This window comes from Hydra viridissima, unplaced genomic scaffold (assembly GCF_058129835.1).
Source record: "Hydra viridissima isolate aposymbiotic clone 2 unplaced genomic scaffold, HvirCarnegie_v1 scaffold_1, whole genome shotgun sequence".
NCBI lineage: Eukaryota > Metazoa > Cnidaria > Hydrozoa > Anthoathecata > Hydridae > Hydra > Hydra viridissima.
Genome location: NW_028324300.1, coordinates 12785145 through 12805770, shown reverse-complemented (window position 1 = coordinate 12805770; position 20626 = coordinate 12785145). Strand labels below are relative to the sequence as shown.

General features: G+C 34.5%; 1 protein-coding gene across 1 annotated transcript in view; it reads right to left on the bottom strand.

The window, feature by feature from the left end:
- LOC149893399 (uncharacterized) overlaps positions 1 to 12738 on the bottom strand; it is a 30750-nt gene extending 18012 nt beyond the window's left edge. Inside the window, exon 1 of the mRNA XM_090099130.1 lies at positions 12115 to 12738. Coding sequence (XP_089955256.1) covers positions 12115 to 12738 — 624 coding nt within the window. The remainder of the gene's footprint in view (positions 1 to 12114) is intronic.
- Positions 12739 to 20626: the final 7888 nt, after the last annotated feature.

Sequence of the window (20626 nt, the reverse complement as noted above, 5' to 3'; positions counted from 1 at the left end):
AAAGACGTGATAAAAGCATTTAACAACCTTTTTAAAAAAGGTGAATAAACACAAAAAACACAAACGAGTTTGCTTCTTTGTTTGTTTTTTTTCTCCGTATTTTAAAAAATGTCCATCTTTAAAATACAAGACCCGAAAAAGAGAGAGGAGATTGTGAAAAATTATATGGCAACAGAGAAAAGCTTTACAATGATTATTAGACTGATTTGAGCAATTTTTACAGAACGCTCATCGAGAGCAATGAAAAGGTGAAAAACGAGCTGAAGAGCATCGTCGATAGAGTGGTTAACGTTGAACCATTGGCTTTGACTTACCCAGAAAGCGAGTCGTCTTTTGAAAATTTAAAGAGTGTTGAAAAGCCTCCTGAAAAAATGAATATTGGAAATACTGCTTTTGATTATTTGTCCAAATACGCATCTAAACAATTTTCTGCAGACAGAGTGTTTGGAATTCACGCAGGAGAAGGTGGCAAAATGTACATTGGAAAAGAACTGTCATCGATAAAAATGACGTCATTGTGGGTGAAGAAAAGTATGCTGGAACAAAAGGTCTTTGGGAGCTGATTTCAAAATCCAAACCTGACAAAAGCATTTACACGGACGATGATCTTAAAAATTACGAAAAAATCCTGATCAGCACTGGCGCGATTGAATCTGATGCAAATCCGAACAGACCAAAAGCTTTGAGAAATGAAAAATATGTCACCATCATTGCACCCATTTGGGAAAGAAATAAAATTAAAACGAGGGGAAAAAAAGGTCACGGAGTGATCATACTTCCGAGTGATCCGAATGCGCTTGCGCAAAGACTTAGTTTGAGCATCGCCGCAGGTCATGCTGGAAATATCGCATCGAGAAACGAAGCTGTCACAATTTGTGACGAGCTGTTGAGGCAAGGGGAAATCAACAAAGAGGAATACAAGTCGGTTCAAAAATACATCGAGTCATGAAACACGACGGATTTAAAAAAATATTTTCTCATTTTAAAAATGCTCATTGTGAATAACAGAAGATATTTAAAAAAGAACGTCGTCGGGGGTGGAGGAATCGTTGACACGATTAAAAATTTTTTGAGGAAAATGGCAGCTTCAGACGCATCAAGATCGTCTCTTCATTTATTAAGAAAGGCAGCGGCAAGCAAAATTGGAAGAGAAGCGATCACAGCAGCCAAGTCAGCCGGAAAAGAATTGGCCTCTTCAGCCATATTGACAGCCAAAGACGTTGCCATCGACAAAGGAAAAAAAGCGATTGAAAAAGTTTACGCCAAGACAGGGACGGTGAATCCGAACCAATTGGTTAACACGATTGAAAACGAAGCGGCAAAGGTGGATCAGTACGCACATATTAATCCGATGGAAGAGCTGCATAAAAAAATGTTTGGTTCGTCCATTCAAGTAAAAAGGAAAATGACGAAAAAGAACGTGACCAGAACTCAAGATCTCGTCAAAATGGGGAGTGGACTTTTGATTGCGTGATTTTTTTCACGAACCAAAATGACATAAAATTTTTTTTTTCTTATTTTGAAAAATGATAAACACCGACAGATTAAGAGTTGATGAAATGCCAGAGTATGACACCGGCATTGAAAAAGTTGATTTTTTTCGAGTACCTTCCCACAAATCTTGATTTAAATTCTTCAGGATCGATCGTTTTTGAGATTGATTGTCAGTCTGTGCAGACACTTCCGTCTGAGGTTTACATCCTTGTCGAGGAAGTTCTGAAAAAGCGGATGTAACTGCTTACGCAGCAGCAGACCAAATTGTCTTGGTGAACAACGCCATCATGTATTTGTTCAGTGACGTCACTTACGATTTATCAGGACAGCAAGTGGAAAGAGTCATGTATCCAGGTCAGGGAACAACCATACTTGGATTGTTGAAATATCCTTTTGGTTTTCAGATTGCAGATGGTTTGAAGCAAATGTGGTACAAAGACACTTCAAACGCCACTGGAAACTCAGGATTCGTCGTCAGACGAGACCACTTGTTTGCAGACACCACATCCATTGGCGCATTTTCTTTCAGGATACCTTTAAAACACATTTTTGGTTTTTGTAAAACTTATGATAAATCTGTTTATGGACTCAGGCACACCATCACATTCACAAAAAAAGAATATGACGACGCCATTTATCGAGCTGGGACTGTTGCTGCAGGAATGATCGACATCAAAAAATTCAGGCTTTTTATGCCTAGAATTGAGCTGGATGTTTTGAAGAAATCCGAATTCATTAATTTCATGGCGAAAAAAAATTCTGTTCCAGTGGCTTATAAAGCAAACAAAGTCGAAAGGCAAGCTATTCCCTTAGGTCTCACAGAATTCACCTGGACTTTTGGAAGAATATCAGACAAAAGCGTTCCGAGATATATCGTGTTCGGACTTCAGACAAACAGACCCTCCATTCAAACCGCAAATCCAGCCGTATTTGATCATTGTGATGTCAACAATTTTTTCGTGACCGTCAATGGGATAAAGTATCCAAATTACAATTACGACTTGAATTTTGGAAAAAAGAATATTGTTATGGCCCATTCTGACGCGTTCCCTTTAGACGAAAAATATTACGGCACAAACGAACTTGTTTGCCAATCTGGTTTGAGTCTTCTTGAATATAAAGTTTGTTTCTGTTGTTTTTTGTCGATATCAGCAAGCAAAAGGAAAGAGTTGTTTCCGAAACAGCCGAATTGGTTGTGAACCTGAAATTCCGAACGGCAGTGCCAGACGGCACAGTTATTTTTGCAGTGATCATTTCCGACAAATTGATCAAATTCGTTTTAGACAGAACTAACATGAACGCTGTTTATTAGGTCTTAAAGACCGTCATGAGAATCTTGACAAAAAATGATTTAAAAAATTTTTTTTCTTTTTAAAAATAAAACATGAGATTCACAAAAAATTATCTGAAAAATTTGCTGAGGGAAAATGGAGTCACAAAAACCTCAAACAATTTGTTGACTTTGATGATGATTGCGGTTGAGTACCATCTGATCAGCAAAGATTTGATTTTGGAAGGTGCAAAAGAATACAGGTCAGTGGGTCGACCAAAAAAAGAAATAAAAACAGAAAAGGTGCAAACGGAAAATGTGAAAAAACCGATCGACCCAAAATACGAGAGGCTTTGTTCAATTCGAAAAAAACCTTTGTCTGTGAAAACAACCAACATCGAAACCGGGGAGGTGGTTGAATATGGATCTCTTTACAAAACGATAAAAAAGACTGGGCATGGATGGAGATATTTGGAGCGTCGAGATGGAAAAGTGGAAAATGGAATCAAGATTGTAATTTTAAATTCTTAAAAACTCGAAAACAGAAAAAAATCGCCAAGCCGAAAAAGTGAAAAAAATCGCCAAGTCCGAAAAAAAAATTTTCAATTCTCGGAAAAAAAAGAATTGAAAAAAATCTCGGAAAAAATAAAAAAAATTCATTTTTTAAAAAAAAATTCTCTTTGCATAATAAAATGGAAAACAAATTGCGAAAAATCGCAAAAGACCAAAAAATTGATTTTGGGTTAAATAATTTTCTTGGCAAAATAAAAATGGAAAACAAAACTGCCAGAGAAAAAAAAAATTGATTTTGGGTTAAGAAAAATTTCTTGGCAAGATAAAATGGAAAACAAAACTGTCAAAGAATTGCGAGAAATCGCCAAAGCCCAAAAATTGAAAAACTATTCAAAGATGCGAAAGGCTGATCTCGTTGAAGCAATAAAAAACACGAGACCGGTTCCTGCTCCGCATCCTGTCGTTGTGAGACCGGTTCCTGCTCCTCGTTCTGTCATCGTGAGACCGGTTCCTGCTCCACGTCCTGTTTCCAACAATTTGATTTCATTCGGGTCTGCTCGCTTGCAAAATTCTGTCATTGCAACGAGATCTGTTTAAGAGCCATCACATCATCTCGTTGACGTTCCTGTTCCAGATTCGCCTCCTGCGATGACTCCTGGAATATTTTTAAGGTTTACGGCGGCTGTGAAAAATGCAGTCGTCAACAGTTTCAACAACGTGCTTGAGTTCGTTGATCCGTACGTTCCAGAGGTGGTGAAAAAAAGATTAAAAAATACAAAAAGAGAATTGAAAAAAAGAATCTTATCTCCGAAATCGCTCGTGTTCAGAAAACCTCAAATTGATTTTCAATTGACCGATAACACGCTGAGACATGTTGCCAAACAATTTTCGCATCAAGTCGAAGGAAATCATCATGACGCTTATGCCTTTTTAGATTTGGCAAGAGACGGAGCGATAAAAATTCTTCAAGAAAATAAAAATAAAAAAGCGATCATTGTTTTGACTTGCGAGATGACGAGTGTGAACATTACGACTGGAGAGGAAGTGTATCGAATTGTCCCTTTTTCGTCAAAAGCTGGAATTATTTTGGAGTCGACGGATTTTGTAGAATTTTACGAAAAAGCAAAAGAGGAAATCATGGAAAACATGACCAAGTACAACAAAATGGGTTCGAATTGCACAGTGTCCGCCATCTTGAAAATGGATATCAACTTGATTGATTACAGTCCCATCGGAGGTCGGTCGTACATTAATCTTGATGACTATCTGGCAAGCAAAAAAGCAATCATCAACATGGAAAACGAAGACAACGAATGTTTCAAATGGTGCGTCTCAAGGTTTTTGAACATGAAAGAGAAACACGGTGAAAGAATTGACAAAGTTTTGATTGAAAAATCAAAAGAGTTGAATCGGGAAAGGATTGAATTTCCGGTCAAACTCGATCAAATCAAAAAATTTGAAAAAAACAATCCAGAAATAAGCGTCAACGTTTTCGGATATGAAGACAAATCCATTCAACCTTTACGAATATCCAAATTTTTGAAACGGAAAAATGAAATTGATTTGCTGCTCATTTCAGACGAAAAAACAAATCGTTATTGCCTGATCAAAAATCTGAGTCGACTCATTTCCTCCCAATCATCCAAACACAACGGCAAAAAATATTTTTGCAGAAGTTGCTTGCAGGGTATGAAAAGCGAAGATCTTTCAAGACATTCAACCTATTGCAGAGAGCACAGCTCAGTTCGAATCGATCTTCCGCCAAAAAATTCGTTCATGAAATTTGAGCACAAAGAAAGGTCGATGAGAGTCCCATTTGTGGTTTATGCAGATTTTGAAAGTTTCATCAAACCGGTCAATACTTGCATACCCAACCCAAATCTGTCTTATAGAAAACAATTCCAAAAACACACTCCGAGTTCGTTCCGCTATTTCATCAAATGCTTCGACGAAACCGTTTACAATGGAAATCCGGTGACGTTCACAGCAAAAAGCGAAACGGACGACGTTGCAAAAATATTTGTGCTTGAAAAAGACATCACGGAAATTTACAAAATGACAAAATTCAAAAAAAAGATTGTCACGACCCTCGAAAATGAAAAAAATTTCAATTCTGCAACCGTTTGTCACATTTGCGAGGAAATTCTCGAAAATGAAAAAGTGCGCGATCACTGTCATTTTACTGGAAAATACCGAGGAGCTGCGCACAACACTTGCAACACAAAATATCAAATTCCAAAATTCATTTCTGTCATTTTTCACAATATGTCAGGTTACGACAGCCACCTGTTCATCAAGAAATTGTCTGGTGGAAAATTAACCTGCATTCCAAACAACGAGGAAAAATACATCAGTTTTTCAAAAGAAATCAAAGTTGGAGAGTACACTGGGAAAGATGGAAAAACCAAAGAAAAAAAAAATTGAATTGAGATTCATCGACAGTTTTAAATTCATGGCAAGTTCACTAAAAGATTTGGCAGACAACCTTGTTAAAGATTTGTGCGCTGAATGTGTTAGGTTAGATTCAAAGACCTGCAAGGAAAACTGTCAAGATAAAAAAGGGGATGGATGTAAATGTAAAACAAACTGTAAAGATTGTGCTTATAAAGATCTAAAAAAGGAGATGAAATGTGTAAAAACCTAAATTCAGTATTTAGCGGAAAAAAACGAGATTTGTTTTTAGGAAAAGGTGTTTACCCTTACGATTGGATGGACTCGATCGAAAAGTTTTCTGAACGCAATTGCCTCCCAAAGAATCGTTCTTTTCCAAATTGAACGACGATGGAATAAGCGACAAAAATTATGCGCATGCGCAAACGGTTTGGAACGTGTTTCAATGCAAAACGTTCAGGGATTATCACGATATGAACAACTTGTCTGACGTTTTGATTCTGGCGGATGTCTTTGAAAATTTCAGGAACGTTTGCACAAAAAATTACAAGCTCGACCCCGCCTGGATTTTACACATCTCCCGGGTTGGCTTGGGACGCTTATTTGAAAATGACAAAAGTAAAATTGGAATTGTTGAGCAATCCTGACATGCTTTTCGTCGTCCGAAAATGAAACCGTGGTAAAATCAGCATGATTTCAAACCGACTTGGAAAATCGAACAACAAATACATGAGAGATTCGTTCGATTCGAGCAAAGAGTCGTCCTTCATTCAATACTTGGACGCCAACAACTTGTACGGATGGGCCATGAGCAAACCTCTTCCCACTCACGGTTTCAAATGGATGACTGAAGACGAACTTTCCAATAGAAAATTGATTCAGTGCATTTTGGAAATTGATTTGGATTATCCAGAAAGTCTTCACGACAAACACCGATATGAGAACAAAAGCCAACACCGGTTTGAGAAGGATTTTTTCAAGCTGATGAACAACTCGGTGTTTGGAAGAACCATGGAAAACATTGAAAAGCGAGTGGACGTGAGACTGGTGACAAAAAAGGAAGAAGCAATGAAATTGTCGTCCAAACCAAATTACACCAAACACACAATTTTCGATGAAAACTTGATCGCAATTAACATGAAAAGAACAATGCTGCTTTTCAACAAACCGATTTATTTGGGGATGTCCATCTTGGATTTGAGCAAGACTTTGATGTTTGAATTCCACTACGACTACATCAGAAAAAAATATTCCAACAAAGCAAAGTTGTTTATGACGGACACGGACTCCCTGGTTTACGAAATCAAAACGGACGATTTTTACAAAGACATTTCCGAGAATGTGAAAAGCAAACTCGACACGAGTGATTATGACAAAAACCATCCAGCCATTCAAAGCGTTGGGTTCAAAGTTGGTGCATACAAAAAGGTCATTGGGATGTTCAAAGACGAAACCGGAGGAAAACAGTTTGAAGAGTTTGTTGGTCTCAGGTCGAAATTGTACTCTTACAAAATCCATAAAAAAGAGCACAAAAAATGCAAAGGAGTCAAAAGAAATGTCGTACCAAAAATACATCACCCACGACGATTACAAAAAATGTCTCGAAACCAAAATAGAAAAGGTAAACAAAATGAACGTCATCCGATCCCATTTGCACAACATTTACACGGAAGAAATCAACAGTCTCTCTCAGATCTGCCGATGACAAAAGAATCATTTTGGAAGATGGAATTCACGCGTTGGCTCATGGTCATTTCAAATTTAAAAATCTACAGAGGAAAAACCCGAGGAAGAGACAGAACCCAAAAAAAAACCAATGCTCGAAGAAAGGCTCGAAGAATACGATTTGGAAGATTTGAGAAATTTGCAAAAGAAGAAGGTTTACACGGAGACGGAACACAGGAAGAACTGTACGAAGAAATCCTTTCCAAATTTGACCAACCACCCAAAAAAAAACCAATGCTTGAAGAAAGGCTCGACGCATACAATTTGGAAGATTTGAGAAATTTTGCAAAAGAAGATGGTTTAAACGGGGACGGAACAAAGGAGGAACTTTACAAAGAAATCCTTTCCAAATACGATCAGCCCAAGAAAAAACCAATGCTCGAAAAAAGGCTCGACGATTTTCCACAGAATCGCTTGTCCGTTTTGCAAAAAATGAAGATCTGAATTGGGGCGGAACAAGAAATGAACTCATTGAAGAAATCCTTTCCAAATTTGACCAACCCGAGGAAAAACCCGAGGAAGAGACAGAGGAAAAACCCGAGGAAGAGACAGAGGCAAAAAGGTTGATCATAGAGTGCAGAAAGATAATCGCAGAGAACAAAGAAATTTCAAATAAGTCAAAAATATTAATCTCAGAGTGCAGAGGGATAATCGCGGAGTCCAGAGGATTTAAAAAAATTTTAACAAAGTAAAAATGAGAAACAAGAAAATCAATGTGTTGAGAACTTTGACCAATTTTCAATTGATGCATGGAATTGATCTGCCAAACGAGGCTTTGTCCACTCTTCAGTTGATGGAAGCAGCAAAAAAACTGAAAATAAAAAACTTTTGGGGAGTTTTTGTCAGAGACAAATTGCCAAAAAAACCGAGAAGAAAAGAATGCGGGATTATTACCACGGGGGATTCAAGTACGGGAGGATTTCATTGGGTGTGCTGGTACAAAGATGGGGACGCAAAGTTCAGCTTTGACTCTTACGTTCAACCCCCTCTCGTCGAGCTCGTCGACTATTTGAAAAGCGCTGTCTTTTACAACAGCGAAAGGGTTCAATTTGGAAACACAACTTATTGCGGTCACTTGTGTCTTTACGTCTTGAAAAAAATGGAAGAGGGAAACAGCTTTCAAGACGTTGTCAACACCCTTTGGTGATTGCAAATCAAATTTTAAAAAAATTTTGTCCATTTAAAAATGATTGACAAATTCAACAGAAGCGAATTCAGCGTTTATTTCGACAATCTTGCAGCAGACTCAACAAGCAACGTTTATATTAAAACGGACGGATCCAGCACCATTACCGCAGATTTGGATTTCAATTCAAACAAAATCATCAACCTGGCAGAACCAACCAACTCACACGACGCAGCCACAAAAAATTACGTGGACACGCATTCGTCAAGAGGAGGAGGAACGGTGATTGGAGCTGCGGACTTGGATTTGAATTTTCACAAAGCGATCAATTTGAATGAACCGACAAATCTTCATGACGCCGCCACAAAAAATTACGTCGACGTCAGCTCAAGCATGCGCGTCAAAACGGACGGATCGAGCACCATCACCGCAGACTTGGATTTAAATTCTAATAAATTGATCAATGTGAAAGATCCGACCGCTTTAAAAGACGCAGCGACAAAAAGCTACGTCGACACTAACGTGGCATACGCTAATATCTTTTACACAGACATTAACATGACGTCACACAAATTGACCAATTCGGCTGAGCCAATTTCGTCCTCAGATTCAGCTACAAAAAATTACGTGGATACGCATGCTTTAGGCAGAACTACTGTGGGAACGGCTGACTTGGATTTGAATTCTCACAAATTGATCAATGTGACAGATCCATCAAATGCGCAAGACGCTGCGACAAAAAGTTACACAGACGTTTTGTCACAAAAATCCAACTTTTTAGGACTTGTTCCCAATTCAAGCTTTTCATCCTTGGGGTTAAAACAACAAACGATTGCCGCTGGATTGCCTGATGCAGTTACCGTTTTCACTTACTCGGACGGTCCTGGAGTTCTGAGAAGGTTGTAGCTGGCTCTTAATGGAACCGTTACAGGAGGATTACTTGTTCCTGGACAAGTCTTTATTCGAATATTTACAGACGGAGAAATTAACGTTGGGAATTATTCAACAACCACTTAAGGAGTTGGTGTGGACAACACTGCCCTTGCTTGCGACTTGCTCTTTTCCCCTCTTGGAGAAACAGGCTACGCCAACTCTTTGCAAGGATGCAACATGTACAACACCACTTCGTTGGGAGGATATTTTACAGCAACTATATTCACAACCATCCCTCCTCTCCTTTCTTCCGTTAAATTGCACTGCAGGACGTTCAGATACCTCAGCACCACTTACGGAAACGAATATGTTTTGCTGAACACCAATGGAAAAGGAAATGGCGTTTTTCTGAAATACATCAGGATGCACTTCATTGGAGCTTCTGGAAACTGGTGGGAATCCAGAGTCAGAATATATGATGGAAATTTGCCTCCAGGAAACGTCACTGTCCTTAGTCCATGGACCACTTACAGTGCAAACAACTACACTTATTTTCCTGGATATGACAGCGACAGCAAATGCATCTTCTCCTCGTCTGGACTGGAAGACTTTTACTTGTCTTCTTGGAACGGATCAAACATATCCTCGTTTAACAAAAAATTCGACTGGACTGCTGTACCAATCCACCACCACCATCGGCTCCACCACCACCATTTCCTTTTATAGAAATTTTGCAGAAGCAGATTCCATGCCCAGCGTCGCAGCCGGCAGAAGGCTCGTCGTCACGCTTAACTCTGGCGACGCGCAAGTCGGTCAATCCGGAAGCTTTTACCTTCTTCTCGGACAAGCATATTTTTACGCCTAATTCTAAACATTTTTTAATTTTGTGAAAAAAAATTTCTTGGCGTATTAAAATGAATGACACTCGCAAAATTAGAATCTTACGAAATGAGGACGGAAAACTTAGAAGTTTTAAAATACTGGATCCCACTCAATTTTTAAAAAATAATGGAGTAGGATGGCGCGAAATTGAAATTTTAAATTCCATCATACAAACAAAAAAAGAACAAGAACAAAGAAAAAAAGAAAAAGAAATTTTTCGCAATAGAAAATTTAAACACCTTTACAAAAATTGAAATTTTTTTTACAAAATAAAAAAATTTTGAAATTTTTTTGTCCTCCAGAAAATTTTTAAACCCCCCGCGATTATCAAAATTTGCACAACGAACATGAAAAAATCAATTTGTCCCAGAACTCTCATTTTCTAGTAGTCATATTGGACAACGTACTTCGTGTCTCAAATTACTGGACCATCTTGGACCCCAAAAGTATTCGATTTTATGAGTGATATTTTGATTTTGAAAAAAAGTACTTCGAATACGCCATCATTTGAAATCAATTCATTTGAAATAACTTACCTGCAAAATAGTGTTGGATCAGCTCATTTGAAAGGCAATACTTGAATTATGCAGTAAAAAGAGAAGTTTAAAAATTATTAATTATGAAAAAAATTTGAAATTTAAAAAAATGTTTTGAAAAAAAAAAAAAAATTAGAAAAAACTTTTTTATCAACAGCTTCAAATGCAAACGGCATTATAATTATACAAAAATATATACATTTTATAAAAGCTGGATGTTTAAGCTATAAAGTGGTATATAATTTTTGAGAATGTTTTTTTTTTTACTTTTGTCCGCCACCTGGCTCACTGTGCACTACCTTAATGAACCGAAACTTTCGTTAGGCTTTTTTTAGTTTAGAAGACTTGTTGTATTTAGTATGGGATCATGATGATTTCCAAATTATATTGGTTTTTTAATCGTTTGTGGGTAAATTAATTTTCAATTACAACATTGTGGTAACTTTAATTGAATTCACGTGACATAACTGATTCAAGTTACTGTTCTCAAAATTAATCTTTAAGCAAACTTTAAATTATAAAATTTTTCACATGTTCTTCTTTTAATTAAATCATTTTACTTACTGATCGTTTAATTGCCTTATATGCAAAAGGTCAGTACAAAAACAAAGCTATTTTATTATTTCAAAAATTTATTTATTCAAGCAAATTTGAATGCCAAATATCATAGTAATGGGGTTTTTGAATACTATTGTAATTATTATCAAATATATTATCAATCTATCTATATCTATCTAGATCTATTTATATCTGTCTATATCTGCCTATATCTGCTTATAACTATATCTATCTATCTATTTATCTATCTATCTATCTACATTATATATATATATATATATATATATATATATATATATATATATATATATATATTATATTATGTTTTTATTATTAGTATTATCATTACTGATTTTCTTATTTTTATTCATATCATTGCTATTTTTATAAAAGTTTTTCTTTAATATTCTTTTGATTACTTATAATATTGTTTTTATTTTGATTGTTCTTTATATAATTGAGCACTTTTCTGCAGTTTTATTATCTATGGACGAGTTTGAAATTTATTGTTCTATATCCCGCGACGAAAGCTCTGTAATAAGAACATTATATGTTGTTATTTCAAAATATGCAGTTTGTGTATATGCATAATGTAATAAATTAGAAGGCCTCATGATTTAAGACAGGAAAGCAAAAAACGAATTATAAGGTAATAGATAATCATTTACTACTTATCTTATACAATGAGACTTGTATAGTTGTAAATAACATAAAAAATCAATATGGAAAAAAGAAAATATTTTTACCTGTGTAAAATGTCCTGTAACTGCGTCTTCTGACTTTCCTTTTGCATTTTCAAAGTCCCAATTATCAACTTTTCCGTACCAACTGTCTACCGCATTTTCTCCATTTGGTGCACCACTTGAGCCAGAGCTCGAGTAGAGGTTTTCACCAGAATTTTTATCTTCTCTGTGAACTAATTCACCAATGCTTGCCAAATATTCCACCCATTCCTGTGCCTTGTTGATCAAGTCCTGACTTAATGTCAAAGGTACTCTGTGTAAACTTCGATAATTATTATGAGACTGGAGAAGAGTTTGAGGAAAAGAGTCAGTAGACGTTTTAGGTGTTGTAGTTGTTGTGGTTGTTCGAACACCAGTAGGTATAATTTTTGAATTACTTTTGCATAAGCATAAGCAGTCTTCTTCGTTAAATTTTTCTATACCAAAACTATCAGTCCAAGTCGCACATTCAGCACTGTATCCTTTTACACATGACTTTTTGCAGATGCTAATGAATTCATTAAAATTCCCAGGAGTTGATTTCTCAAATATACTTTGTTTATTTTCAAAATCAGCTTTGACGCAACACAGAGAAGTTATATATATCAAAGCGAAACACGAAAAGCTCATGCTTCTTGCTCCAAACATGGTCGGGTAGTTTTGGATAATAAACTTAGCGTGTGAAGAAAAACCTCTTTATATAGGCCTTGCTCAAATGAAAAAAGACCTAATTTTGAAAATAATGATAAACGAAATCAATACTGCATAATTTAATACCGGCCTACTTTTTCTTAACTTTTTCTTCAGTTTTGGTCTTTTTGTTAAGTTATAATCTCCATATATTGAATGTTCTGTTTTAAAATGACTTGCTTCTCAACTGATAAAAGGCTCATTATTTAAAAAAGTAAGCTTTGTTTAATTCAAAAATTTGATCATAAAACGATATCGCAAGTTCAAATTAATCTAAAGTTTTTTTTTTGGAACTTTAGATTTTTTTGGTATTTTCTTGAATTCCGCATCCAGTAATAGTTTTAAGCAATTCTCTTTTATTTATACTAGAAGCAACAAAAGGTTCACAACAATCAAAATCCAAAACGATTAAGTATTTATATGACAAAAAAAGGGTTGTAGTAGTTGCAACTATATTCCGAGGGCATCTCAATTCATCGAAAAGACCAGCATATATATATATATATATATATATATATATATATATATATATATATATTTATATATATATAAAACGAAGAAACAACAACTATGTATGGTACCATACATAGTTGTTGTTTCTTCGTTTTAAATATATATATATTGCTCTATTTATACAAAATATTTAGCACTCTTATACGAACAAGAGATAATATATTTAAAAATAATACAACTTGAAATAGCTATATATATATATATATATATATATATATATATATATATATATATATATATATATATATATATATATATATATATATATATATATATATATATATATATATATATATATATATATATATATGTGTGTGTGTGTGCGTGTTGTGTGTGCGTGTGTGTGCGTGTGTGTGTGTGTGTATGTGGTTATGTGGTTATTGTAATGGTATATTTTATGTGAATGTATATATGTGTGTATATGTGGTTATTGTAATGGAAACGCAGAATTACTGTAAAAAAGCAGATCTCGAATGTGTTAAGAAAAATGTAAAGAAAGTGATGAGGATGTTCAAGTAATCCAATACGGCTAAGTTTACTTGTGAAGAATGAGTTGTTAGATTTTGTATGATAACTTATTTTAACGCAAAATCAATGATAAGGCACAATTACACATTTATGTCTTCTTGATCGCAAATAATTGTTAATATAAAAAAGTCTGAAAAAGTTACTATATATACTTATGAATAATCTACTTGCATAGGACATAGCAAGCATTTACATAGACTTTTTTAGTTAAAAATAAGATAATGATCTTAAGTTTATTGATAGCATGCAATAAACTAATTAATAAATTGTTTTGCAAGTGTGAATATAAGTAAACTTGGAGTAAAACATAAAATACTACTTCGAACATTTTTTAGCTGTTGCGACTAATATTTGATTAAAAACACAATATGTACAGTGTACTCAGAACATTTTATCGTTATTTAAAAATGTAATTATACTTTAAAGTTCTAGTGTGGATCAGTATTAACATTTCCTTGGAAAGCAGTATTAACATTTTTAAGTGAATTTTCTTTGAAAGAGTTACAAATAAAACACTTCAAAAAAAAAAAAAAACAAAGCAATTCTAACATTTTCATTCAAAAAAAAACCAAGCCGCAAAAGGTTTGACTCCATTACTTATCGCAAATTGAATCTATTAGCAAGACATCTCAAATGAAACAAATAAAACACGTCAAAAAAAAAGCAAAGCAGTTCTTACATTTTCATTAAAAAAAAACCGAAGCTGCAAAAGATTTGACCCCATTACTTATCGCAAATCGAATCTATAAGCAAGACATCTCAAATGCATACTATTAATCCAAAATTACAGGTCTCTTTAGTTAATACTTTGAAAAAAACATTTTAGATAAAATATATTCACAGAACTGATCCCGCGTAAGATAAACTATCGTTTGATTCTCCATAATTGAATTATAGTGTATTTGCAAACTCACTATTTAAACCTTGCAAGCAGGGCTGTGGAGTCGGTAAGCTGCTGTTCCGACTCCGACTCCGACTCCGATTCCGACTCCTTTATTTTATCATGGACCGACTCCGACTCCGACTCCGACTCCCGACTCCTTCATAAGTAACCAATTTGTAACAACAAATAGTTGTTTGTTTTACTACAGTTATTTGTTTGTAACAACAAATAACTGTAGTAAAATGTTAACATTGGCTATTTCATCACTATGATACAAATAAATCAACCACTTAGTGCTTTAAACAATATTTATAAGAAAACAATTTCTGAACAAACAACTTTTCTGAACTCTTGTTATGCAATAACTCTTATTCAGTCGCTAATAACATTATGAATTTGTCAAAATCATGTTTGAAATATTGTCTGTTTTAAAGGCCTTAAAATAACATGTCAAACTCTTTGTCCTCCAGTTGTTGCAAACTACAATTCCGATTGTGTCTGGATATCCTACAGCTTTCAGACCATCCTGGGACTTTTACTTTTGTAACATCTATAAAATCTTTATGAAAATTATGAAACTTTAAAAGATTTTTTTTAAACCGGAGTCGGAGTCGGTACAATTTTTCCGACTCCGACTCCAGCCAAAATGAGCTCCGACTCCGACTCCGACTCCACAACTCCGACTCCGACTCCACAGCCCTGCTTGCAAGTTCCTATTCACAATTTAAATCTTTGACACCAGCAAATGCATTCATTTTCACGTCTCTAATAGCTTTGCATAACGCTCAGTTTTAAATATTACTCTGGTTTTACGTTTAACTGATAAACTACTACCCGCTTTAGTCATTTTTGTCATACTTTGTTATTTCAGCATTGTAATTATTAATGATTTTTTTGTTTAAAAGCATTATTATAAGCAATACGTGCCATTCTGATGTCTTTTTCAGCTATAGCTTTACTGATAAGTTTCTGCAAAACAGCATTTGTAGTCATTTGTGAAGCTTTACAGTCGAGATCTGCATAACGAAAAAACTCTGAGTTAGGAACAGTCGTAATTACGAGATTTTAAATTCCGAACATTTTCGTGAGACATAAAACTTTTAAGAGAAAATTCCGAAATAAAAGGATCCCATAAATACCAAAGAAAATCTGGTTGTCACGTTAAAACAGATTCTACAACTATGTTGTTTATTTAAAAAGCCGAAAACATAATAGATACCTGTTTGTAAAAAGTAAAAAAAAGTCATTACTCCAAACTACACGTTCAGTCAAATTTGATCCAAAAATGCCAATCTTGAAGAGTTTTATCAATGATTTGGCTCTTTGTTTTTTTGGCCAACTTCATCAGAAGAGCACCCTCGCGGAACGGATGAAGTTAATGCATCCACATTCGGGAAGCACTTTTCAATTTTGTCTTCAAAGGCTGTTAAGATCTCGTCGAGTCATTTGTTACTGGTCTGTCTCTCAAGAATTTTCAGAGTTGCAGACAGTTTGTAAAGCTAAGAAATCATCTTTGGAACACTCAGAAAGTCTGATGAGTGACTTTCTGAAGCATTTTTAAGTTAATGTAACTTTTACCTATTTATGAAAAAAATTACGACTTACCATACTTATTGTGGTACTTATTCTTGTAAAATAGTAATTTTCATAATTTCGTACATATCTATGAAACAAAAAGATAGCCAAATGTATTGGAAAAAGAAAGATTCAAACTGGAAAGAAAAATGTTTCTCATTGCAGACCATGATTACAGACTTACATGAAAAAAGCATCAATCTTTATGAAATACCAGGTCTTTTGACAATCCAAAAAATAATGCCAGCTCAAAGTAATGGTATACACAAAAAAACTACAAGGGTAACTCAAGACTATGGCTCCATGGAAGGTCAAGATGTGCTATAACTCGTCGAATCTATTAACAACTCAAGAAAAGAAAGTGCAAGAGAAAGAAGACAGAGAACAAAAAAAGAGTGAAGAAACTGAGTTGTTCTATAGATGCAAGGAAAGATGCATTTCAAGACAATAGCATTTGCAAAGCTGCAAAGCTAAAACAATGTCCCATGTGTCGAATTTTTATGAAATCAGTATGTGGGAAATCAAAGTGCATCGTTGATGGTAAAAGACCAATTATGATTTTACCTAAATGTTTATAAAAAAAAAAAACCGCTGCAAAGGATTTATTTAGAAAGTCTAATGATAAAGAAGACAGTACTGAAGATTCGGAATCCAATAGATTTCATTATTGAGAATCTTTTTTATTATTCATTATAAATTAAAGTGTTTTGTTTGTTGTTTTTGAGACCTTTCTCCTTCAAAAGTATAAAAAATCGGAAAAAAAGTTTAAAATATTTGGTGCCCTTAAAAAGACAAAAATATTAACATTTTAGCAGTGCTTTTTAAGCAACCAAAACTATATGTTCCTATTAAACAAGTGAAAAACAATTATTATTCTTATGAGGGCCCTATTCATAGCCTCTTTTTAGACTCTTGTTTACGGACTTAAATTAAATATTTTTTGTTTTATGTTAAATATTAGTCATTTTATGTTCTCAAAATTTTTTTAAAAACAATCTTCTGGAACAAAATTTTTAAAAATTTTTAATTTCTGCACTATAACTTGACTTTTTTCTGAAAGTTATATGGTCTGTTTACATTTTTGAATTTCCCAACTTTTGTTTAGTGCTTTTCAAGATAAGTTATAGGTAATTTAACTTTTTTGTCCTTTTAAGGGCACTGTCTTTTTAAGGGCAGTATATCTGTAATGCAAATATCTACTTTCAAGTCTAGCGATAAAACTGTTACGATTTCCTCTCTTAAAACCCTGTATCTAAACGAATGAGCCGTGCAAGAGCGAATTCGGGACTATTTAATACTCATGAAGGTGATAATACAATATTTTTATAGAAATTAATGCGCATTAACGGGTGTAAGGTAAATCAGGATAACTTTAACGGCAAGGTTAAATTATTTTAAAGGTGCTTATGGTAGGAGTAAAGTTTGAAGTTTCTATCATGAGTGGTTTTTTGATGAACTATTGTGGTATTTCGTGAGATTACTAGCTCAATTTGAACTTCAGTAATTCTTTCAGAATTAGTCAGTTTATAACAAATAATACCATTTTCACTTTATTTTTGTAAACCTGCCTCGGTATTTACTTAATATTGACATTTTTCAAAAAAATGTGGCTACTCGGACATGCTGGTAACGTTATCCCACAATATGTAATACCAACCCAACCCCACCTCCCCAAAAGCTCTCAAGGCATTTTTATCTTAAGCTTAATGCAGTTAGCTTTGTCTGCTTGTAGGTTGCTGTAACATTGTTGTTATTTATTAAACTCGAACTTACTACGACACTAGTTCAAGTGCGTGGCATATTTTTGTCTATGTTTGATTAACAGAGATGTCTGAAAAAAACAAGCAACCTCGTTCCTCAAGCATGCAGTGCGCAGTTATTGACATAAAAGAAAATGAAATTAGCATTAAGAAGGTTGCTTTTCTTCATAGGTTTAACCTAACTACTCTGATTAATAGTTTGAAGAGTTACAAGAGTGGTCTAAACAATTTGTTGTGCATTGTGAAATTTATATTTGCAGAATATTGGTAGTGAGCAATCTTTTCAGCACAGAATAAAAGGCATCAATTGGCTCTATGGGTTTGAGAAAATATGGAGAAATGAGCTGTCAAGGTAAGCGTCTCAGCTATTGCCAGCAAAAATTGCATATGCATGTAATCAAGCTGTGATAAGTTCTTTGAAAAGTTCACACCAGTTTGTTAGGGTCTGGGTTTGAGAGAGAAGCCTCAGAATATTTCTAATATTGATAAGACAGGCTTCCTGATAGATATCGTCAGTTACATGAAGTTCTGTAAACGTGGTGCTAAGAACCTCGACAAAATTCATGTATAACGTACATGCATTTTCATTGGCAGATACCAACTGCTCAGAAGTTGGTGAGTATGAAGACAAATAGAGCAGCAACCATTTGTAGGACAACCAAGACACCATTTATTTTATAGGTATTTACCTTTATACACCACATACATCTGCCAATGTATGTGGTGTGTAAAGGTAAATACCTAAAAAAATGCATGGAGTTCTGATTGTCCTCAAATATATCTTTTACATTTTCTGATTTTGGGTGCATGGAGAGGGAGAAAGTCACTGAGTGGCTAAAGATGGTATTTTTTGCTGGAACTAGTATCCTTAACGGGACTAAATTGATGATTTTTGATAGTCAAAGTTCGCATATATCTCCACAGATTGTCGAGCGCGCCATCAAAAACAATACAGAGTTGTTGTGCTTACTAGCTTACGAGCAGCATTCTGCAGCAACTTAACGTGGGTGTAATTAAGGTGGTCAAAAGGACCAGAAAAATCAAATGTAGTTTGTAATAGCAAATCATTGCTTCTTTTAATAATCTCTCACATAGAACAGCTATACAAAGTTTGATGTCAATGTTTCCCTTTGCTAGGGAAAGCTAGATTTAAATATTGTAGTGAAAATGAAAGCTCATTTTTAGAAGATGGACGAGGGCTCTAACTCTGCTTCTTTGCATTTTCTGATGATATTAGTTTTTTTCATCATCTGAAACTTCCTTTTAAAGACTCTTTATTTAACGTTTCTCTCAGTTATTGTGGTTTAATTTACTTACTTAGGTGTTTTTAGTCTAAAATGTTTTTATAACAAACTATTGCTCTTTTCTTGCTGCTTTTCAAGCATTTATATTTTTTATTTCATTTACACATGACAAGTTTGCAAAGTTTCTATTACTTTTTTTCTTGCTAACAATTCTTACTTAATCTCTTTGATTAATTAATTTAAACTTTATAATTTGCCTCAAAGGTTTGGATTTTATTTGCATTATTAGGAATCTCCAATAAACAACTGATAAAGTACTTAATAGTTTTTTATTTCTTCTTTAACTATAAGTTAATCTGTAGATTCTCATTTTTCAGAACGATAAACTTTACTTTTCTGTCAATAGAAGAGGTGTGTACCGCATACAGTTATTATTGATGCAGTCGATGGAGAGGTCATCACATCTTAATGAATCAGCAAAGATCATTCCGGTAAGGATGTTGTTTGTAGCACGCCCCAGCTTGGTAGCTAGATGCATGTTTCTCGTGCTATTGTGAACCCTTATCCACAGTGAAATACTTCCTGTCAAATAATATAATTACCAGCTCTTATCTTGAGTAAAGAAAGTTGCTTCCTACATTTTAAAGCCTTCTAAATGCTTTAAGACAATAAATAAGAAAAAATTTAAATAAAGTTTGAAAAAATTAAAACAAAGACCTTGTTTACAACAAGACACTTGCCTTTAGCTTTTGGCTTTCTTTTGGCATTAACCTCACTCAAAAGTCAAAGTTTGATGTTGTAACTGTCTTCCTGCACACTGTAAAGACTTTTTCCATCCTTGAAAAATCTAAATCCAAATAATAATATCTGACAACTTGATCACGATATTCTTCTTGCATTTTTTCACAAGCATTTTATACAAAAGATGTTGATAAGAAGTAACAGCTGTCGGCGGTGGCCATCTCAAGTAAAACATTCGGAAAGATCACGTTATACTCTATCAGCCTAAATGGAAATAATTATCAAGAGTAAAACAGCGAGCCGCAACAGCTAGCGGGTAATGCCAGCTTATATAGATAGCGGGTAAACTTATGCAGATAGTTTTAAACTCCTGTCAGTAAGCTTGGATCAACTGGTAAACATCTTGATCGAGAATGTTTTACACAAGCTTTAACCAAAACTGCAAAGCTCTGTGATGCTAAATATCTATTGGATAATTACAATCTATCAGATTATCAAGATGATAATAGTTTACTTTTACGAAAAGTTATCTATTCATATGAATGCAAGACAACTATTGGAAAATTAAAAGAAACTGAACTTCCACCAAATGAAGCACTCAA